This window comes from Rhinatrema bivittatum, chromosome 7 (assembly GCF_901001135.1).
Source record: "Rhinatrema bivittatum chromosome 7, aRhiBiv1.1, whole genome shotgun sequence".
Lineage (NCBI taxonomy): Eukaryota > Metazoa > Chordata > Amphibia > Gymnophiona > Rhinatrematidae > Rhinatrema > Rhinatrema bivittatum.
The window spans coordinates 137,992,937-138,016,477 of NC_042621.1; the positions used below are offsets into that span (position 1 = coordinate 137,992,937).

Genomic DNA, 23,541 nt, shown 5'->3' on the forward strand with positions numbered 1-23,541 from the left:
CATCAACTTTAGAACAGCACGAAGCAACTGCTACAGCAAGCAGCCCAAAGGTCCAAAAGGTTCTTTGATTCACACCATTGTGAAACTCCCCAGTTTAAACCTGGCGACAAGGTGTGGCTCTGTACCTTGTTTATCTGACTTAAGCTGCCTTCGGCTCACTTTGCTCCCAGGTACATTGGGCCCTTTCCAGTGGTCCAACATTTGGGTCCAGTTACCTATAGACTTCAGCTGCCCTCCTCTCTCGAAATCCACAATGCCTTCCATATTTCACTAATAAAACCCTTGGTACCGTCCGGTTTCTCCAAAAAACCACCAGAGTCTCAACCACTGTCATCTGAAGCGGACGTCACATACCAAGTCCAGGATGTCCTTGATGTGAGGAAACGTGGAAAAAATTAGGAATATCTCCTATCGTGGGAGGGCTTTGGGCCTGAAGAGAACAGTTGGGAGCCTGCCACCAATATCCTTGATAAAGACCTCATCAGGCAGTTCCATGCCACACATCCTCGAAAACCCAACCCCCCGGGGGGGGGGGCCTTAAGAGGGGGATACTGTTATGACCACTGGTCGCAGACAGCCTCGACCAACTCAACTCACGTCATGTGCTGCCTTGCTCTCCTCTCCGGGCCAACTCACGGCTGGGGCTAGCTTCTGCTGCCGCATAATTCCAGGTTCTCAAGATTCCTCGTGGACGCCGCCAACCCCAACGCCAACTCCAGGCTTTCCTAGGTGTGCGCGCGCGCCACCAGGCCTCCCTTTAAAGGCCCAATGGCAGGAACCTCAGGGGCGTCCCCGACTGATGACATCACAAGGTTGGGATTCATAAGCACCTCCCTTGGCCTTTGCTCTTCGACTTGGCAACGAGTTTCTTCACCTACTGGTACTTGCTCCTGTCTCCTCGGATCCATGGTTCCTGCTTTGGATCTACCTGCGGTGCTGGACTCTGGCTCAGGTACCTGCTCCTCGGGGGGCCTGCTCGCGCTTCAGTTGGAGACCTAGTTTCCAGGCTTCCCCACTCCTTGGGGTCGCCCTTGCGCCTTCCAGAGGTCCTGTCTGCTGGCTTCCCTGCTCCACGGGGTTGCTCCACGAACTACCTTACTGCTTTGGAGACTCAAATCTTCGCTTCCTTGCTCCTCGGGGCAGTGCCTACACCAGTGACTGTACTCCGCGCTTCCCCGCTCCTCGTGGCAGTGCCTATGTTCTACACCAGTGACCATACTCTGCGCTTCCCCGCTCCTCGGGGCAGTACTACGTTCTACACCAGTGACTGTACTCTGCACCTTCCCTGCTCCTCGGGGTAGTGCCTACCTTTCTCTACCAGAGATTCCACCATACGCAACCCCACTCCTCAGGGCAGCTTACATCACTACTTCGTAGATTTGACTCGGGCTTCCCCACTCCTCGGGTCAGCTTACGTCATCACACCAGAGCCTCTCTCGCCATGCTGTCCCACCCCTCGGGACAGTCTCTGTGGCATTCCGCCAGAAGTTCCTGTCTCGCGCTCCCCGTACCTCGGGGCCTCCCTAGCGCTTCTCTGTTGGAGGCTCCTGCTCTGGTACTTGCATCTCCAATTCTACCCGAGTATGGGGTGTCCCCTCTGAACTGTGTCTCGTGTCCCACTCCTCAGGACACCTCACAGTACTCTCTCTACAAGCCCCTGTGATTACGTGGTCGTGATGTAGGACGTTCTATCTCTCTACCACTACTACCGTATCCCTTCCTCTAGCTGACCTCGCCTCCCGATGGTGAGGACCTGTGGGGCTCCTCCTCGCAGGTTGCATCAACCCTCACCTCGGGCCAAGGGTCCTCGAAACCTTAGGGTAGGGTGAAGGGAGGTTCCCTTCACCCTACCCTAAGAACCCAGGCCTAGAAAGGCTTGGGGAGGCCCCAGGGAGCTGGTAGTACCTCACTGTACACCCAGACCATGGATATTTGCCTGTTGTGTCTGATGCAAGGTGAGCTACTATCTTGATTCTTGTATCTTTAAAGCACTATAAATAATTATCTGTACCATAGCTAAGTTGGTACAGTCTTATTATATTCCTGAACTATTCCTGCAGCCGCAGGAGGCCTGAATACGCTACAAGAGGGTTGAGATAAGATGCCTTAGATATCTGTCAAGAAACAAGCACTCTGCAGGGAGCACACCAGGAGAACACAGATTGCATTTCCACTGCAGAGTTAGAATACCAGGAAAATACAGACTGGACTTCCGCAGTAAGGTCAGCTCAGTGGCAGCTTCAGGAGGGGCAGACCAAGCAGCACACCTCAATAGCATGCATATGTCTTATTCATGTTCATTGTGGATATCCTCAAAACCAGACCTGTTTGTGGCTCTTGAGGACTGGAGATGGCTACCTCTGATTTATAGCAAATAGTATAGTGGAGAAGATGAGCAGTATATTGAATGGTGACCAACCGTGTAACAATAGGTATAGCGCTAGTAGTTTTAGGATCCTTGTAAAAGTAATCAAGTCAAACAGTCATTAGATATCTTTTCCAAGCATTTCCAAAATTTTGTATTCGTAGCATATAGGAAAATGTCGGTCCCCCGACATGGACCGTGTTTCACCACAAGGGCTGTGTCAGGAGGGACAGAAGCCCAAGAAATTCCACTAATTGCAGTAGTCTTCAAAAACAAGTTGGCTCCGTACACATATGAGGGAAAGGCTAAGAAGAAATGTCAATTCAGGTTCATGGTGACAGCCCTTGCGGTGGAATCTCCGGACTATGGAAGAGAGATGTAGGTAGGTTTAAAGATAGCGGCAGGCAGCCGTCTAATACAATATCATTACAGAGAATGAGCGGTGGGTAGACCCAACAGAAGCGGCAACAGTCATGCAGAAAATTAGAAGCGTGTGGCATGAGGATGTTCACATATACTGGGCAACTGTGGGAAGCCATCAAAAGGTTTACATCCGACGGTCACCGTTGTCGCAGGTCTAACTTTGTTTAGAACCACGGTGACGGAGCCAACTTATTTTTGAAGACTACTGCAATTAGTCAAATTTCTTGGGTTTCTGCCCCTCCTGATGCAGCCCTTGTGGCAAAACACGGTCCATGTCGGGGGCCCAACATTTTCCTATATGCTACAAAAACTTTTGGAAATGCTTGGAAAAAATATCTAATGACTGTTTGATTTTATTACTCTTACAAGGATCCTAAAATTCCTTGCGCTATATCTATTGTTACATGTATGGTTACCCCTGATTTATAAAATGGTCAAAATATAGCAGCATAGTGCAGTGGTTCCCAAACCTATCCTAGAGGACCCCCAGCCAACCAGGTTTTCAGGATATTCACAATTAATAATCAAGTGATAGATTTGCATGCACTGCCTCCATTACATGCAAATTTATTCATGCATACTCATTACAAATATCCTCAAACCCAAGCTGTCTGGGGGTCCCCCAGGACAGGTTTGGTAACCATTGGATGAAACAGCAGGAAAACAAGTCCATTTTTTATGCTACTCAAAGTACACAAAAAAGAAAAAATATTTGATCAGGATCTCTTCTTTACAGAATCAGTAAGAAATATTTCTTGGCTGTCTCAGGCTTAATTAAGGGATAATAGTCAGCCTGTATGAACTACCTTTGTTAATAAAAAGAAAAATAACCTGAAGTAGATTATAGAAGGACCAATAAGCCACCTCCTTTAAGATTAATGACTACAGTACTTTCACAAGAAAGAAAAATTATGAAGATTTTACCATGGTAGGTTCTTTGCTCCCAAAGATACATATGCGAACCTTGGTTTCCTGGTTTCCAGTTCTTTGAGTTTCCAGCACTATGGGAATAGCCGCAGAACTATGAGGGTCTATAAGACCACGAGGAGCGGGGCTAGAATACAACACCTGGAGCTGGTCCTCAAACTCCTGGAGAGAATGACATAAGAACAATTTAAGAAAAATACTAAAGCATTTCATAATAAATATTACTTTCATAAACTGAATTTCAGTAGCCACAGGAAAACAAAGCAACTTAATGTGAGCTCTCCTATACATATCCACTGCTACTAAGATTTCTGCAAAAAAAAAATAGAAGCCCAAGAAGTGAGGGGGTTTGCCCAGTAAATAAACAAAGAAATGGAGGACATGCAAGCACAGAAAGTGACTATGAAGTTTCCTGCCTATGGTATAGGCTTAGATGGCCTTACTTTTTTGCCATTCTTGAAGTTTGGTCTGCCCTGGAAGTTTTGCCTGGGGGTCAGGGCTCTGTATGTGCAGCCCAAGGCCAAGATTCTCACGAACGAATACTTTTCAGATTTCTTTCCCATTCACAAAGGCGCAAGACGGGGTGCTAGTTATCACCGCTTTTTTCGATCTAGCTAAAGAGGTGTTGACCTATAAGAAACAGTCCAATTCTGTCTTGCAGGGTTTCCAGGCTGGAGGCAGAAAGCATATTATTTCTTTATATGCTGATGATGTTTTATCATTTCTATCCAACCCTAAAAGGTCAAGCCCCAGGCTGCTGGCTATCTTAACAGCCTTTGGGGAAGGTCGGGCTATAAAGTTAATTACTATAACTCAGAAATATTCCCTATTGGTTCTTGTACTCCAGAGGACATCCCTGCATGTTTTTCTCCCTTTCGAAAGGCAGCGACTTATATCAAGTACTTGGGTATTGTGTTCCCTGCAATACTGATGATCTGTACAAACTTAATTATGCTCTGGTGTTCACTAAAATCCGTCAAGATTTAAAGGATTGGAAGAGGCATTACATTTCACGGGCTGCGAGAGTGAATGTTATTAATGTATTACCCTAGTTATTCTATCTATTCCAATATGTGCCCGGTTTTTTACCACTGTTAATAGTATGCTTTTGGGCATCCTCTGGGATGACAAACACACTGGAAAGGCTGTGGACCCAATGGAGACCTAAGAAGAGGGAGAGCATGGCATTCCCAAATTTACAAGCCTATTTTTGGGCGGCTCACTTAATGGGGTTGTTCACATTGCTCCAAAAAGATGGAGCTATTAGGGGTAGAGTTTGTGGGGAAAGCGAACCTCATGTTTCTAATAACACAGTTGTCACTGACACTGGGAGGTAGGAGGACATGCCATAGATGCCCCCTCATATCCTGTATTGTAAGAGCTTGGAAGTCAATGTGAGGGGACTGTGAATTGAGGGAAGCTGTCCTTCGTCTTCTCCTCTTTCGTGAAACTCAGTGCTGATAATGCATTCATTCAGCAAGGAAGCCAAGCACTGGTGGGATGCTGATCTAAGATGTCAGGGTCACTTATATGAGGATGAGCGGCTCATATCCTTCTCTGAGCTTCCAGAGGAGTTTGATGTGCCTGATTATTCTTATTATGATAAACTGACGAGTCTTTTGGCAAAGCTCCATTCTGAGGGGTGAAGTGGATTATGCCTAATTGGTTGAAGCAGTCCTTACACCAGACCCGGTTTACAGAAAGCCTAGTTTGATACTATATAAAGCTATTATTCAGACCTACCTGGTGTTGGAGCCCACATTAATGACTGGAGCCCACCTGGAGAGAACTCTAGGGTTGCATATTGAGGCAAAGGAATGGAGAAGGATTTTGCAGAATGCACATAGATCATTTTTATGTGCACATAGAGCAGAGCTTATGGTTAAATTTGGTGTTGCTACAAATGTCCACTCTTCTTCCACAAAATATGTGTCGCTTCATCAACACTGTATTGGAGGGGCTGCAGGTGGGTACATACTTGCAAGTAGGAATGCCCATATGTTCATTCCTTCTGGATGCAAGGGGGAAGGCTAGTGAGTCAGATAATGGACAGGCAGTTGACTCTCACTCCAGTGCTCTGTTTACTGGGCTAATGGGAAAACCAATTAATGGGCACATTTGAGAAGTTGCTGATCCAACACTTACTGCATGCTGCCAGATTCTCTATAGCAACAAAATGGAAATCAGTGCCCATGTTAGAGCACTGGTGTGGCCAGGTGCACTTTATAGCCCTGATTGAACAATTGACTTTTATGCTGAGAGATCAAGTATCGTTATAGGATAAAATCTGGGACCCATATTGGAAGTTTTATAATTCCACTGGCTTGCGTATCTTGTGAACGTGCTGTTCCCATGTACTTTGTTTGGTGGCTGTATGTACTATCTGAAAAGTTTAATAAAAAGTTAAAAAAAAAAAGGTTTCCTACCTATGATGTAAGTGATATTGGACTATAGATATGTAACCCACGGTGATGCCAGAGTAACAATACTGCTATTTTACTAATTCTGTGTGCTTTAGCTGCTTTTACCTGCTAATTGCTTGACAATTGCTGGACCGTGCTTCCTGTGTTTTTTCAGGTTGGTTCCCTTCATCTTTTCCTCTGCCTGACACCGATGATGGCCATGCTCCCTTAGTGATGTAGACGAAGGCTTCCCATATCTAACCTGTGGCAACGCCAGAGGTGCCACATGCCAGAGAGTGCACATCTCAGTCGCGCACACGAAGAAGTGTGACTAAGAAGCCTGCTCCTTTGTGCGCTCCTTCGTGCGAGGATGAGTGCTGGCTGGGGTGATGTTATCGACTGCTAGCCATCTTTTGGCCAAATGTGTTTTAAAAATGTATGTCTCAAAGTTAATTATTGGGTATGGTATGTACAGATATTATTAATATTGGCTAGCTTGAGGAATATTTTGCAAGAGGCAGGTACTAGGGGCTCAGTGAATATGTCTACTCTATACTCAGTTTCAAATAGTACAGAAAAAAATATTTTCTGCATGGAAAATTTAATTCCGGTTATTAGTGGAAGAAGATGGTATGATCAATTATGGATTGGCCCAAAGGTCGGTCCAAGTTTTTCCAGGTTATGGACTCTTAGAAATGTAGAAGTTGTTGATGATTATTCTTTATCGGGTTCCAAAGGGATACCTGCTACATTATCTTTACTGTTGGTGAATGGATAGGCGATTTGGAGGAAAGTCCCAGTATTGTTGGATATATTAACATACAGCTGTCCGGATATTTTCTGTGTAACAGAGGCTTGGCTTCTTTCATGTGATTCAGCTTTATTGAATGATTTGGCCCTACCAAACTATATGGTGTTTTCTAAACCACGCAAATTTAAACGGGGAGGGGGTCTTTTAGTGATATTTATTTGCACTTTTAATATTTATTCCTCTTTTAATGTTTAAACGTAACCTGTTCTTATGATTAACAAAGTTGTTTGTTTATTTTGCTATGCATTGCTCTTATTTGTACCTGAAATTGCTTGTCTCATGCTTTGTTAACCGTTGTGATGGCCACACCGAATGACGGTATACAAAAACCAATAAATAGATAAGTAAATAAAATTGCAAAAGAATTGCTGCAATTATCTGTAGTAGATATTGATGTACCAATTCCTCTAGAGATTATATTTCTTTCTTCAGCCCAGAACTAGAGACTTTGTTTAAACTATGCTCCACCAGATTATCTGGACAGAAATGTGGATATTTTTGTGGATAGGCTAATAACTTTGAAGTCTAATGTTAAAAATACAATACTGTTGGGAGATTTTAATGTTTGGATGAACTATAGTCTTTTATCAAACAACTGTCAAGATTTATTAGAAGCTTTAGAAGCACTGGGATGGGTGCAATTAGTTCATTCCCCTATGCATAATCAAAGTCATATGTTAAATTTAGTTTTTGTGCCAAATAACTGCATGGGTTCCTTTTGTGAGGATATTAGTGAAGTTCCGTGGTCAGATCAATATTTGATTCATTGAAAGCTGTTTCATCCTAAGGTACAATTGGATAGATCAGCTAAAACATTTACTATTGTTAGAAGATCTCCAATAGATATAGATTTATTAAAAGAAAATTGGTTACCACTCCTTTCAGACCCAGTAACTGAAGAGGATGGAAGTTTAGTGGATCACTGGAAAAGCAGAGTTGCTTACCTGTAATAGGTGATCTCCCAGGACAGCAGGATGTTAGTCCTCACATATGGGTGACATCATCAGATGGAGACCTGTCATGGAATACATTTGTCAAAGTTTCTAGAACTTTAACTGGCACACTGAGCATGCCCAGCATGCCACTAACCCTGTGGCCACCAGGGGTCCCCCTTCAGTCTCATTTGTAGCAAAGCGTACGAGCGAAAAATAAAATAAGAAAATGTTATCGAACCCAACTCCGCGGGGTGGCGGGTGGGTTTCGTGAGGACTAACATTCTGCTGTCCTGGGAGAACACCTGATACAGGTAAGCAACTCTGCTTTTTCCCAGGACAAGCAGGATGGTAGACCTCACATATGGGTGAATAGCAAGCTACAGGCTGAGTCGTACGAATCAGGCCAACAGCACACAACATGTGCAACAAGCACAATAACTGGGGTGCTAATGGCAAGGATGAGGCAGCCTGAAATTCACAGCGGGTCGAGGTAGGACGAGTTGGGTTTCTACACTGGGAATAAATTCCTTAGGACAGATTGGCCAAAGACAGAGTCTTGTCATCCAGTCTTGCCTAGAAAATAGTGAGCTGCGAAGGTATGGAGAGAGCTCCATGTCGCAGCCCTGCAGATGTCGACAATCAGTACTGAACAGTTGTGTGCTACTGACGTTGCCATTGCCCTGACTGAGTGCGCTTTCACTCGTCCCTGAACTGGAAGGCCTGCTTGTTGGTAGCAGAATTCAATCAATGCCGCTGCAGAATCGGTGCCGGCACTGGGTGGGGACACACGTTTGTGCCAGTGACTATGTTTCCCTTGGTGCTCGGTCCGGTCCTTCTCTGGCACCGAGGATGATGACGCCAATGCCTTAGAGGGTGTTGGTGACAGACGGTCACCCGCTCCATGATGTTCCTGGTGAGGTGTCTCCGAGGTCAATGGACCCTCTCTGGTCAGAGCCACTTGAGCTGGAAAAATGTAGCAGAGCGTTTTGATGCAAACAAATGCTCCATCTTCTCCAGTCGAGCACGCCAGCCTTTGAGGGTCATTTGTGCGCAACTGGGGCATCGACGGACGTCATGCAATGGGCCTAAGCACAAAACGCAAGCATTATGCGGGTCCATTATGGACATGGTCCTCAGACACTCAGGGCATTTCCTGAACCCAGTCGCCATGCCGAAAAAAGGCGGGTGCGCGGTCGGTGACCATCAGGCACCGAGGTGGTAAGCTGCCAGGAACCAACCGCAAAATACAGGAAAAAACACTTACTGAGCGTCGGAGGGAAAGGAGCATGATGGGGACCCCGATGAGGGATTTTTTAAGAAGTTAAACTTCAAATATATTCCGTGAGGAAAGTTTTGGGAGAATTTTTCTCACAGAACTCCTAAACCGCGAGGCAACTGCTGCGCGGAAAAAAAAGAGACTGAAGGGGGACCCTTGGTGGCCACAGGGTTAGTGGCATGCTGGACATGCTCAGTGAGCCAGTCAAAGTTCTAGAAACTTTGACAAAAGTATTTCGTGACAGGGCACCATCTGATGATGTCACCCATATGTGAGGACTACCATCCTGCTTGTCTTGAGAGAAACAGCTTTACATATTTCTTTGGATAAGTGTGCTACAATTCAGACTAGCGTAGTGAAGAAGCATAGATCTGCTTTTTGGTTTTCGCCTGTTTTGAGGAGTTTAAAGAAAGAACTACGTAGAGCTGAGCGAAAGTGGCGGAAGAATAAGTCGAAAGAGACTGAATACATATCGTGCGAAGTTAAGCAATTAGAGAGAAAGTATAGATTAGGCTAAACGTAAATGGTACTCAAATCGGATCTCTGCTGCAGCTTCACATCCGCAAGAATTGTTTGATATTGTACGGACAGTATCAAAGGCTCCAGTTCAAAATCCTATAGTCCATACTAAGGAATCATGTAAGATATTTGCGGTATTTATTTCTCAAAAAATAGTTGATATAGTTAAGTCATTGGAAGATCTGTCTCAAACAGATCCAGAATACAAACAAGATGGTTCAGTTTCTTAGATAGAATTTATTCCAGCAGATCAATTAGAAGTGTCTGCTATATTATGTAAACAAAAGGGTAACTTCTGTAAACTTAATTCCTGTTCCTCTGTTATTATAAAAAGTTTGGACTCTGAGGTTACTCTTTTTATAACTAGATTAATAAATGCCTCACTTACAGAGGATTATATTCTAACTGAACTAAAAAGAGCTACAGTATATCCTTTAGTTAAAAATACTAGTACAGATCTGACTGAGATATTAAATTACCGTCCATTTTCTATTTTACCTCTTTTATCTAAATTGCTAGAGAAAATAGTATTAAAACAGGTACAGGAATACCTGATTGAAAACAATTTTCTGGATAGCTCCCAATTTGGATTTCGTCCCCAACACAGTACTAAAACTCTTTTGTTGGACTCTTTTTTGATAGTTTCCAGCAAGGTTTTGATTCAAACACAGATTATTTGTTGGTGTTTCTAGATTTATCTAGTTCTTTGACACTTTAAATCATGAAATTATTTTAAAAAGATTAAAAAACCTAGGGATAGGGGCTACAGTATATGGTTTAAATAATTTTTAGGAAATCGTTCCTTTAGGGTTGTGTTGGGGAATTCAGAATCCAAAGAATATTCACTTCCTACCAGCAATGCTCCAATATTATTCAATATTTACTTAATTCTACTTTGTTTTTTACTCTCTAAGCTGGAGGTTTCTTTTAAATTATATGCAGATGATATTCAATTTTTCTTCCTGATTACTAATTCAATGGAGATGACTCAGAGGAAGATATTAGACTGTTTAAATCAGATTAACAACAAGTTAATGAGTAATAAATTAAAACTGAATATAAAAAAACAGAGGTTATAATGCTATCTAGACTAGAGAAAGCTTATTCTTTCCCTACTACTCAATCTGACGGGATTCCTATCCTGTTTAGAGATCAGGTTAGAAATTTAGGTGTTTTTATAGATTCAACATTTATCTATTTGCCCGCATGTTAAGGTATTGGTTCAATCATGCTACTGCAAACTGCGGCTTCTATGTAATCTAAAGAATTTATTACACCAGATTTTCGATTGGTGACACAATCCTTAATTCTATCATCTCTAGATTACTGCAATGTTTGTTCTTGGGTTTGCCAAATTCCCAATTAAAAAGTTTGCAGTTGATCTTGAATTCCACAGCTCGCCTGATTTCAGGTGTGAAGATAAATGAATATGTTCAACCTGTTTTAGCATGTCTATATTGGCTCCCTACAAAATGGTGAATAATGTTCAAAGCTTTATTTTTTATGTTAAAAGCACAGCAGAATTTGGTACCTCCATGCATTTCAGAAGCTATCCAAGTGTAATCAACCTGGCCATGCTGTTTGATCAGTGAGTAAAAATCTTAGAGAAGTTCCTAGAATAAAAGTGGCTCAATTAACAGAATCTAGAAATCAGCTATTTAAGGTGGCAAGTCCTTCTTTATGGACTAAGTTACTGCTGAACATTAGAGCAGAACAAGATCTAATCCATTTTAGAAAAAAGCTGAAAGCACATTTTTATATTTTAGCTTGTAGAGATTAATATTTTAATACCTTTTTTTTAAAAGCCTTGATTATTTTAAGTGTTATGTTTAAATTTTAGTTGTTTTTAGTTTTGTATTGATGTATTTGTTAATTTTAAAGACTGTGTATGCATCTTTATAATCCACCAAGAGTTTTAGATTGGTGGAATATAAATAAAAGATGTGCATCGGATGCCCGATCGTTTCCGCTTTTGTTTTCATGTAGCCGTGGGAAAAGTTCGTATTCCCGTGGATCAGCTTTTTTTTTTTCGTATCGAATCGCTTTCGGGTTAGAGTGCGCTAAACCGAAAACCGATTTTTCCCGAATTTCCTAATCGGTCTAATCGTCAAAATTTCCTTTTCGTACGAATTTCCTAATCGTCAAAAAACGAATGCACATCCCCAATATAAATGCTTTTTAAATAAATACATAAATAAATATTCTATGGCAAGCAGGGCTGGTGCTAGCATTTTTGTTCCTATGTGTGAACAATTACTGTGCAGTCCCCCTCCTCGTTCTGGTTTTTTTTTAACACAGAATGTTGTTTTTCAGGACTTCCAGGATGACGTCACCGGGGTCGGCAGCATAATCACCTCGCTCCAGACCCCTTCCCCCCCATCGTCCACCATCCCCACCTAAAAAAAATTAATGACCCCCCTTTTTTTGATGGGAGGATGACAAGGACATTTGGGGCTACAGTTTTGTCGTATATTGCAGCGAAAACGAGTCTTCGGAGGCTGGTAAGGCACCACATAATGGCACGACTCTCTCCGCAGCGTCAGCGAGTCAGACCCAGGCTCCCTCCCTTTGAATCGGCCGCCATCCTTCTTATCCTTTCATACGTCTGCCCTTCTGATCAGTAGGGGTTGTAGAGGATGCTTGGGGCTATAGGTTCGCCACATTTTGCAGCAAAAACAAGTGCTCTGGGGCCAGTAATATGGCAAAGATCGGCGTGAACTTCCCAGCACTATCAGCATAGGGTGGCCAAGATTGCGGCCGCGACTGTGGAAGACCACACAGCTCCGGTGGCAGAGGTCTCGGAGGAGGCCCTGCTCAAAATATCTGCTTAGGTCGCTGAAGTTCTGGATGCCCAGCTCCTCAAAATTCAAACTTCTATGGAAGATGCTATAAACGCTGTCGAGTAGGGATGTGAATCGTTTTTAAACGATTAAAATTATCGTCAGATAATTTTAAAATCGTCCAAAATCGTTAGAGTGCACGATACAATACAAATGCCCCCGATTTATCGTCAGGGGCATTTGTATTGTATCGTTAAATAGGGCGCGGGAAAACCGGCACACCAAAAAAACCCTAAAACCCACCCCGAACCTTTAAAACAAATCCCCCACCCTCCCAAACCTCCCCAAAATGTTTTAAATTACCTGGTGTCCAGTGGGGGGGTCCCGACGCGATCTCCCTCTCTCTGGCCACGACTGCGTTGAGAGAAAACGCGCCGGTGGCCCTTTGCCCTTATCATGTGACAGGGCAAAGGTAGCGCCGGTGCCATTTTGAAGATTGGCAATACGGCCCGCGTCATATGACATAGTGAAGGCAAAGGTAGCGCCGGCACCATTTTGAAGATTGGCAATACGGCCCGCGTGCAGGAGGTCGCTCCCGGTCCCCCGCTGGACTTTTGGCAAGTCTTGTGGGGGTCAGGAGGCCCCCCCCAAGCTGGCCAAAAGTCCCTGGGGGTCCAGCGGGGGTCTGGGGGCGATCTCCTGCACGCGTGACGTCGGGAACCAGGAACCAAAATGGCACCGGTGCTACCTTTGCCCTGTCACATGATAAGGGCAAAGGGCCACCGGCGCCATTTCTCTCAACGCAGTCGTGGCCAGAGAGAGGGAGATCGCGTCGGGACCCCCCCACTGGACCCCAGGTAATTTAAAACATTTTGGTGGGGGGTTCGGGAGGGTGGGGGATTTGTTTTAAAGGTTCGGGGTGGGTTTTAGGGTTTTTTTGGTGTGCTGGTTTTCCCACCCTCCCCCGATTTACAATTTTTAACGATTTTTAACAAAAAAAACCACGACGATAAGATTTCCCTCTCCCCCCAGCCAAAATCGATCGTTAAGACGATCGATCACACGATTCACACCCCTACTGTCGAGGGGCAGGCTAAAAGGCTGGATGAAGCGGAGCACCGATTATCTGAGCAGGAAGACAGGCTGCAAGTGGCAGAAAGGCAAGTACAAGCGCTCTCTGCACAAAATTCCTTACTGATAGACCGGATAGAAGATCAAGAGAATAGGAACCGGCGCAACAATCTTAAAATAATAGGACTTCCTGAATCTGTGCCAGACCAAGAACTGTATGATCTTATTGAAACCTGGCTGCCCAGTCACTTGGGTCTGACTTTGACCACTGGTTGCCTGCGCTGTGAAAGAGTGCACAGAATGGGGCCGCCCAGGGCCGATGCAAGTAAACCACAGCCCGTGATGGCCAGAATCTTAAACTGGACCCACAAAATTCAGCTTATGCGAGCCTTCCGGCAGCACTCTAAAGTGGAGTACCAGGGGCACAAGATCATGCTGTTCCACACAAAAGAGGGATACCATTTGCTCTACTTTTCCCTGCTAAGTTACGAGTTCAACACAAAGGTATTGTCCTCTTTTTCTGCAAAAAGGAAGAAGCCAATTTCTTCATATCCTCACTGGAGCCAGGAAATGTTACTTGAAGGGCAGCGGCGTGCTGGATTTGAATTCACCAGAGCTTCAGTTTTCATTCCAACATCACTACTAAATGACTGGCCCTTTACAGAGGGATTTATTTATTTATTTATTTCGGGTTTTTATATACCGGCATTCAAGAACGCAGTCCCATCATGCTGGTTCACATAAAACAGGGGTGCATCGTAAACATAAACTAAAAACAATGGTGCGGAAAAGGCAGTTACATATAACAGGGTGATTAGAACTTGGCGGAGAAAGAAGAGAAAGGACAGGTTATTAATTCAAACATGTAAACAATAGTGGAGATGGTTAATCATGGTGTAGGTGGAGATAAGGATTGGCGTGGATGAGATAGATCAGTTTGAGTCCGGGAATGCTTGTATGTAGAGACAATGAACCATTGTCTCTACATTGCACTTACTACCTTAATCTTTTTTTTTATGACTGAGGGTGTTACGATCCCGGTCACTAATCTAGTGACCGGGCTCTTACCTGGCTCCGTGACGCCACGAACCGCCGGGTTTCTGGCCTCCAGGGCCGCATGGCAGCGGCGTCTCCTCATGGAGATGCCGCTGCCATGCGGCCCTGGAGGCCAGAATGGCCTCCAGGGTCTCCTCATGGAGACGCCGCCGGAGACTCCTCCCCTCGATGGGGGAACGCGCGCGAAGAGCCGCGTTTTGAGGCATCTGCACCCGGATGTGCAGACACGCCTCCTCTGACGTCAGACGCTGAGCAGGGGATTTAAACCGGGACTTTTGAGCTGTAAACTTGCCTTGCAACGAGGTCTCTCTTCGGAGTGCTAGTTGCCGTCGGATCGTCTGCCTGCCTGGTTCCTGATCTCTGCCTGCCTGACTCTGGTTTCGTCTGCCTGCCTGGTTCCAGATCTCTGCCTTCCTGACTCTGGTTTCGTCTGCCTGCCTGGTTCCTGATCTCTGCCTGCCTGACCTCTACTCTGCCTGCTTGCCGCCTGCCTTGACTTCAGTTCGTGACCTCTACTCTGCCTGCTTGCCGCCTGCCTTGACTTCAGTTCGTGACCTCTACTCTGCCTGCTTGCCGCCTGCCTTGACTTCAGTTCGTGACCTCTACTCTGCCAGTTTTCCGCCTGTCCTGATTCCGGTCCAGGTCTTCGTTCATCTTTCTTCTTGGATCCCTCGGTCTTCACCTAAGTCCCAGCGGTCCGGGTCCCTACGGGCTCCTCCTGGGGGGATCTCGGGCTTCCAGGGCGAAGGCTCCTAAGTCCTAGCAACTCGGACCTCTACAGCTCCTCTGGAGGGGTCACGGGTTTCCAGGTGAAGACTCATCGATACCATCGAGTTCTGTCTCCCGTTCGTCTCTCAACGACGGTCGGCCCAAGGATCCACCTCCGGATTGGACAATCGCAACAGAGGGATGGTTCTATTGTTTATCAAGTTTCCCGAGTTCTCTTTAGTCTGCTCTAAACACCAGTAGAAATATGTTCTATGGAGAGGAGGTGGATGAGGGAGAGACTATGGGGGGAGGGGGCAGAGGGAAGCCCATGGTCCAGTGGGGAAGATGGGTACTTCGTGCCTCTTGAGGAGCAAGGAGTTCTGGGGTTGGATGTTTTCAGTGTGTGTGGAGTATGTGTGGGTATGGATGCAGTTTGTGTGCGTATGCGAGAAGCAGGCTGGGGGGTAGGGGGGGTTCAGGAAAATGCCCAAGAGCCCTTATGTTTTCCAAACATACATGTAATGCTTTCGAAATATGTTCTGGGGTGGAGGACGGAACGCTCAGGCTGGGGGTGGGGGGGCTTTCGGTCTGACCACTGTCAATGCCTTTTCTTTGACACACGCTGTACTTTTTGTTCCTTTAGCCAGCTGTCATGGTATCAGTTAAGATAACATCCATGAACGTGGATGGTATCCGATTAAACGCAAAAAGTTGCTATCCTTGTTTCAGCGTTTAAAAGCTCAGGTGGTCTTTTTACAGGAGACTCACTTGATGGAGGTGGAACATCATAAATTGAAGTGGGAGTGGGTTGGGAGCTGCTACTCCTCATCGTATTCTTCAAGGCAGAGAGGTGTAGTGATACTTTTGCACAAACAGGTACCCTTTCAGCTGGATGAAGTTCTACAGGTCATGGAAGGTCGTTATGTTGTGGTGGTGGGGACACTCTATCAACAACGGATAGCTTTCTATAATGCATATGCTCCAGATGTCTACTCTCATGACTATTTTGTCCATCTGGTGGGTATTTTAGCGAAATTGCCAGATTGCGCCCTCACCTTGGGAGGCGACTTTTTTTTTTTAATTTTTAATTTATCATTTTCAACATTATATCTTACAGATATTTTGCCAGTAACAGATACATCATACATCTTAAACCATATCAACATCTCAACAGATCTCATTAAACAGCATTTTTTCATATCTGTAATTTCTAAGTAATCCTTGGGGGGAAATAATGGAGCAGATTAATTTACAAACAATTCCAAACAAATATAACCAACTCACTGGCTGAAAAGCAGGTGACTAATTTAATGCACTGATCACACTGAAGGACTATTAGGGATTAATGGTTCCAAAAACTTTTGTAATTGTGAGGGTTCGAAGAATATATATTTAGAACTTTGATATCTTATGATACATCTACTAGGATATCTAAGATTAAAGCTGGCTCCTCTGGCCATCACTTCTGGTCGCATAGATAGACATTTTTTCCACCTTTCCTGTGTAGGTCTAGAAATGTCCGGATATATCCAGATTTTACTGCCATGAAAAAGTTCAGTACGATTGCGGAAAAAACATTTCATTATCAACTCTCTGTCTGCAACAAATGTGCATGAAACAAACAAAGTCTTTCTGTTTAGGATTTCTGTATCCACAGACATTTCCAATATTTGAGTCAGATTCAGATCCTTATTCAGTTCGTGTTCTTCTTCCTTCTTCTTCTTTTTTGATGGTAAATAATAAATTATTTGAACGACAGGTAGTCCCTCTTCTGGCAGCTTTAATATTTTAATCTGGTAAACCTTGAATATTTCATAAGCAGAAATTTCTCTCACAAATGGGAAATTAAGAACTCTTAAGGTAAGAAACTTTGCTGGTTTTCCAGATTCTCTAGCCTTTTTAAATTCACATCACCAACTCTTAAGATCTCAGTTTGTAATTTTTCTATTTTTTTCTACCCTCGTTTCCATTAGCTGGATCTTATTCATTTCATTTCTTTTTCCAATACTTCCCAGTCTCACATTTGACTCGAGTTATTTTTGTAAGATTTAACATTGCTGTTTCCAAGCTCTTTATTGCATACCAAAGAGTATCCATATTTATAACCTTAGGTTTCTCCATCAGAGCCAGTACGTCACTTAAAGTTTTCTTTGCCATAGCTTCCTTTCCTAAAGTGCTCCCCCTCACTATCTCCTCGATGGCTTCCTTTTCCCTCTCCTTGCTGCGTCTAGGTGAGTCTCCCCTCGATAATTCAAAACGAAGTTGAGAAGCAGGTACAGTCATAATTTCAAATCTTTGGGGACTCACCTCTAATGACGCTAAATAGGGGGTAATCGGATATGGGGGGGTTGTCGGTGCGCCAGGGCTTAGGGTGATTTTGTCAGCCATCAATGCCGCTGCCCGCTCTCCCTCGGCAGTTATAGCGGCTGCTTCCTCCAGCTGTGTCCCTGCTTCGGCGGCAAAAAAGGTCTCAATTCTCATTTGTTGCTTGTCTGAAACAGGAGACGAGGTAGCAGCTTCCCTTAGCTTTGCTTTTCTTTTTGAATGGGGCATTCTTCGTCAATAGAAGCAAATTGAGGAAAAACGAGGAGAGAGAACGTCTTGCCTGCCTATATAGACGGCGGCCATCTTAGTTTCCCCCGACCGGGAGGCGACTTTAATACTGTTATGGACAAGCACATTGATTGTGAGCCCCCGAGGACTGTAAGCAGTAATGACCTGCATTTGGGCATACATTTTCTTTGCCATGAGTTAAACTTAATAGATGTTTGGAGACTTTTGCATGCAGGGGACCAGGATTTCACTTTTTTTTTTTCTCATCCTCATAGCTCTCACTCTCAGCTGGACTATATTTTGGTGCCAGAACATTTTTTCCCTCGCGTCACTGACACTACTATAGGGCCTATTTCAATTTCCGATCATGCTCCTGTATCTGTCACTTTACAACTGGGTAAGTCCCCTCCTTCGGATTTTTCCTGGCGAATGCCTCCAGATTTGGATTCTGATGTACACTTTCAGGAGTACATCAAAGAGGGCTGGGAAGAATATATTAAATTTAATAATACGCCTGACAATGCCTCACACACACTATGGCTTGCTGGAAAAGCAGTAATGAGGGGGAAAATTATAGCTTACGATACCACATGAAATAAGCAGAGAAATGCAGAAATTCTGCGTCTAACTGCAGAGTTAAAGAGCGTGCAGGTCAAATTTGCAAGGGATTCCACCACAGCGAACAAGCAGGAGGCAGACCATATACGTCAAGCCCTAAATACTCCTTTGCATCAAAGAGCATCAAAATCCTTAAGATATTTTATATATCAGCTGTTTGAACATGGGAGTGTTCCAAGCAAACTTCTTGCAAATTTAGTTAGACCTAGCAGAACAAAATCCTTTGTCACTGGAGTTAAAGGTAGTGATGGCACTTATCATACTCGTCAGCATGATATTGAAGCCAGTTTTGTGGCGTATTATAAGAAATTATACAATTTTAACCTCACCTTCGGCCAGTGTCGGAGGGTTTTTTTCAAAATTTTAATTGGCCACAACTGCTGGGCGACAAGCTTCCTGTACTAAACGCCCACATTGAGGACTCTGAAATGTTTGCTGTCATACAGAAACTGAAAAAAGGTAAGGCAGCTGGTCCTGATGGGATCAGCAATGAGTTTTATAAAACCCTAAAATTCCCATTATTGCCTAGTCTAGTATCTTATTATAATTTTTTAATCCAAACTAAACATCTCCCGCTGGATGAAAATTGTTCAACTATCATATTATTGCCAAAGAAGGGGAGGGATCCACAAGATGTGGGATCTTATAGGCCCATCTCCCTCATTAATGTGGACATAAAGCAAAATTGCTTACCTTGTAAAAGGTGTTAACCCAGGACAGCAGGATGTAGTCCTCACATAAGGGTGATGTCACTGACGGAGCCCAGTGTGGGAAATCTTTCTGTCAAAGTTTCTAGAAACTTTTGACTGGCTGTGTGAGGCCACTGAGCATGCCCAGCATGCTATGATATTCTCTGCCACAGGTGTCTCTCTTCAGTCTGGTATGTAGCAAAAAAGTTTAGCAAAAAATAAAATAATAAAAGGACAGAAGCCCAACTCTGTGGGGTGGCGGATGGGTTCTGTGAGGACTATATCCTGCTGTCCTGGGATAACACCTATTACAAGGTAAGCAATTTTGCTTTATCCCAGGACAAGCAGGATGCTAGTCCTCACATATGGGTGAACAGCAAGCTAGAGGCTGAGTCATTTTGTAGTGGGCAACAGTGGATTTGTGTTGTTTTATTTATTTATTTATTTTATTTTATTTTATTTATTTACTTTTATATACCGGTGTTCGATTTTACATATCACATCGGTTTACATTTAAACAAAATTTGCAGGAACTTATGCGTTACCTTTGTCAAATACATTAATAAACATTTAAATATGGGGATTGTTAACAAGGGATATAAAAGAACATGGGGAATGGCTAACACTACGTTGAATATGAGTCAGCCGAAGATCACAGTAGGTTGGTTGTAGAAGGAGCTGGAACTCTACTGGAAACAAGTTCTTTAAGACAGATTGTCCATAGGCAGAATCTTGTCGTCCCTGCTTGTCCAAGCAGTAATGAGCTGCAAAAGTGTGAAGAGAACTCCATGTTGCTGCTTTGCATATGTCAAGGATTGGCACTGAACGATAGTGTGCTACTGAGGTTGACATTGCTCTTACTGAATGTGCCTTTACTCGCCCTTGGAGAGGAAGGCCTGCTTTTTCATAGCAAAACTGTATGCAATCTGCTAGCCAATTGGATAGAGTATGTTTACCCACTGCTTTACCCGGTTTGTTTGGATCGTAGGATACAAAGAACTGTGTGGATTGTCTGTGAACTGCAGTGCAGTCTATATAAAAGGCTAGTACACGCTTACAGTCCAAGGTATGCAAGGCTGTTTCTCCTGGATGGGAATGAGGCCTTGGAAAGAATGTGGGTAAAGTTATGGATTGATTCAAGTGGAATTCCATAACTACTTTGGGAAGGAATTTTGGATGTGTACGGAGAACCACTTTGTCATTTAGGAACTTAGTATAGGGTGGATATGTGACAAGTGCTTGTAACTCACTAACCCTTCTAGCTGATGTAATGGCTATGAGGAAGATAGTTTTCCATGTGAGAAATTTAAGATCACAAGAATCTATGGGTTCGAAAGGAGAGCGCATAAGTCTTGTTAATACCAAATTCAGATCCCATTCTGTGACAGGTGGTCGAATTGGTGGTTTAAGGTGAGTTAAACCTCTCATAAATCTGCTTACGAGAGGTTGTGTGGAAATAGGTGCATCTCCCATCTTGTTATGGTAAGCAAAGATTGCACTTAAATGTACTCTTATAGATGAAGTCTGGAGACCAGATTCCGAAAGATGGTATAAGTATTCTAGTAGAGAAGTTGTGGGGCAGGTGAAAGGATTTATGTTCTTTTCGGAGCACCACAAAGTTAAACTCTTCCATTTAGAAGAATAGTTCTTTCGTGTGGAAGGTTTACGTGAAGCTATAAGCACTTGAGATATATTGGATGAAAGATTGAGTGGTTGTAATATCAAGCTTTCAACATCCATGCTGTCAGGGATAGGGATTGAAGGTTGGGATGGCGCAACTGGCCCTGATCCTGAGTTATGAGAGTGGGAGCTACTCCCAGACGAATTGGATCCCTGACTGAGAGGTCTAGCAGTGTGGGGAACCATACTTGTCGAGGCCAATATGGGGCTATGAGTATCATGGACCCCTTGTCCTGTTGTAGTTTCACTAGAGTTTTGGTTATGGGCGGTATCTGAGGATACGCGTATAGTAGGCCTGAGTTCCAAGGGCGAGCGAAGGCATCCTTGGCTGGCTGATTCTTCTGTTTGTGTAGAGAACAGAACTTGTCCACTTTGTGATTCAGATGTGACGCAAAGAGGTCTGTTGTTGGTTGTCCCCAATACTGAAATATCCTGGTCGCTACTGCAGGATCCAGGGACCACTCGTGTGGTTGGAATTGACGACTGAGTCGATCCGCTACTACATTGTGAATGCCTGCAAGATAAGTGGCTCGTAGGAACATTGAGTGGTTCAGGGCCCAGCCCCAAATCTGTGCAGCTTCTTGACAAAGGAGATATGAGCCCGTACCTCCCTGTTTGTTGATGTACCACATGGCAACTGTGTTGTCTGTTTGGATCAGAACAGTCTTGTGTGAAAGGCAGTCCTTGAACGCATGCAGCGCATAACGTATAGCTCGAAGCTCCAGGAAATTGATTTGAAATGTTGCTTTGAGTTTTGTCCAAGTCCCTTGAGTGTGGAGATTGTCTACATGAGCTCCCCACCCCAAAGTGGATGCATCTGTAGTTAAAGTTATCTGTGGGGCTAGTTGCTGAAAAGGTAGGCCTTTGCACAAGTTGTCCTTGTTTGTCCACCAACGTAGAGATGATCTTAGTTGTTGGGTCAAGCGAATTGGATAATGTAGTGGTTGAATGGCTTGTATCCATTGTGATCTTAAAGTCCATTAGGTAACCCTCATGGCAAGCCTTGCCATAGGTGTAACATAAACTGTGGAGGCCATATGACCCAGCAATATCAGAAACTGATGAGCTGTGACTTGCGTCTGTAAGGAAATGGAGTTCGCTAGTAGAATGAGGGCATCTGCACGATCTACAGGTAGAATGGCCTTTGCTAGATTTGTGTTCAATTCTGCTCCTATGAATTGAAGCAGGTGAGACGGAGTGAGATGGGATTTTTGATAATTGATGAGGAATCCCATGGGGTGAAGTAGAGCAATTGTTCGAGTCACAGAAGTGAGAGGTCCTTGTTGAGACTGACTCCTTATGAGCCAGTCGTCTAGGTATGGGAAAACATGGACACCTTTGTGTAAGTGACCTGCTATTACTGCTAGACATTTGGTGAAAACACTTGGAGCAGATGCCAGTCCAAAGGGTAGAACTCTATTGGAAATGTTGATGGCCTACCATGAAGCGCAAGTATTTGCGATGAGGAGGGAATATTGGAATGTGAGCATAAGCGTCTTGAAGATCCAGAGAACAAAGCCCATCTCCTGTTTGTAGAAGTGGAAGCATGGTGCCTAGAGAAACCATCCTGAACTTTTCTTTTTTCAGAAATTTGTGGAGATTTCTGAGGTCTAGAATGGGACGTAGGCCTCCGGTTTTCTTTGGAATGAGAAAATATCGGGAGTAGAATCCTCTGCCCTGCTGAGACTGAGGCACTGGTTGTATGGCCCTGGCTCTCAGAAGGGTGGATAATTCTATTTGTAATTGATGAAGTTGAGAAGTTTGTTGTGGGCAGGAAGTTGGTGGAAATTCTGGAGGAATTGAGATGAAATTTAGTTTGTAGCTTCGAGAAACTATGGAGAGTACCCATTGGTCTGATGTTATGTTTTGCCAATTTGTGTGAAAGTGAGACACTCTTCCGCCCACCCACTGGTAGGTTTGGCTTGGGATTGAAAGGTTGGAATTGTTCTCTGGCCTGTGTTTCAAAAGCCTGCCGCAGGGCTGTCTGTGCAGGGGGTTGTGGACGAGCAGGCCTAGATTGCCTGGCCTGGGAGCATTGTTGTGGTCTGGTAGACCTACCCCTAGAAGTCTGGGGGTAGTATCTGCGTGGCCTGTAATAAGAACGTCGGGTTTCTCTTTGGGGAGGGCGACGAGAAGACTGAGTAGCAGGCTCTTGTGGGGTTTGAGACAGCTGACGTAGAGTCTCAGTGTGGTCCTTAAGCTGTTGTACAGCTTCCTGAATCTTGTCCCCGAACAGATTGTCACCGAGACAGGGCAGATCCACAAGTTTTTCCTGCACCTCAGTCCTGAGGTCAGATGCCTTGAGCCAGGCCCATCTACGGGCAGTGATTCCAGCTGCTGCTGCTCTGGAAGCAGTCTCAAAATTGTCGTAGACTGCTCTCACCTCATGTTTACCCGCCTCTAGTCCCTTGTTGATCACAGCTTTCAGTCACAAAAGACTTCGTGAAGAACGCATAGGCTCCAGTCCCGCGATGCGTGAGGCAGCGCGGAAAAGCGAAGACTGAAGAGAGACACCTGTGGCAGAGAATATCATAGCATGCTGGGCATGCTCAGTGGCCTCAGATGGCCAGTCAAATGTTTCTAGAAACTTTGACAGAAAGATTTCCCACGCTGGGCTCCATCAGTGACGTCACCCTTATGTGAGGACTAGCATCCTGCTTGTCCTGGGATAAAAATCCTTGCGGCAGTCTTGGCCGCCCGGCTCAATACTATTTTGCCTACTTTGGTG

At 44.4% G+C, this 23,541-nt stretch overlaps 1 protein-coding gene across 1 annotated transcript in view; it reads right to left on the minus strand.

Moving 5' to 3' along the window:
• Nucleotides 1-23,541, minus strand: part of HYDIN (HYDIN axonemal central pair apparatus protein) — a 1,819,717-nt gene that overhangs the window by 1,374,524 nt on the left and 421,652 nt on the right. The window contains exon 17 of the mRNA XM_029609235.1: nucleotides 3,713-3,877. Coding sequence (XP_029465095.1) covers nucleotides 3,713-3,877 — 165 coding nt within the window. The remainder of the gene's footprint in view (nucleotides 1-3,712; nucleotides 3,878-23,541) is intronic.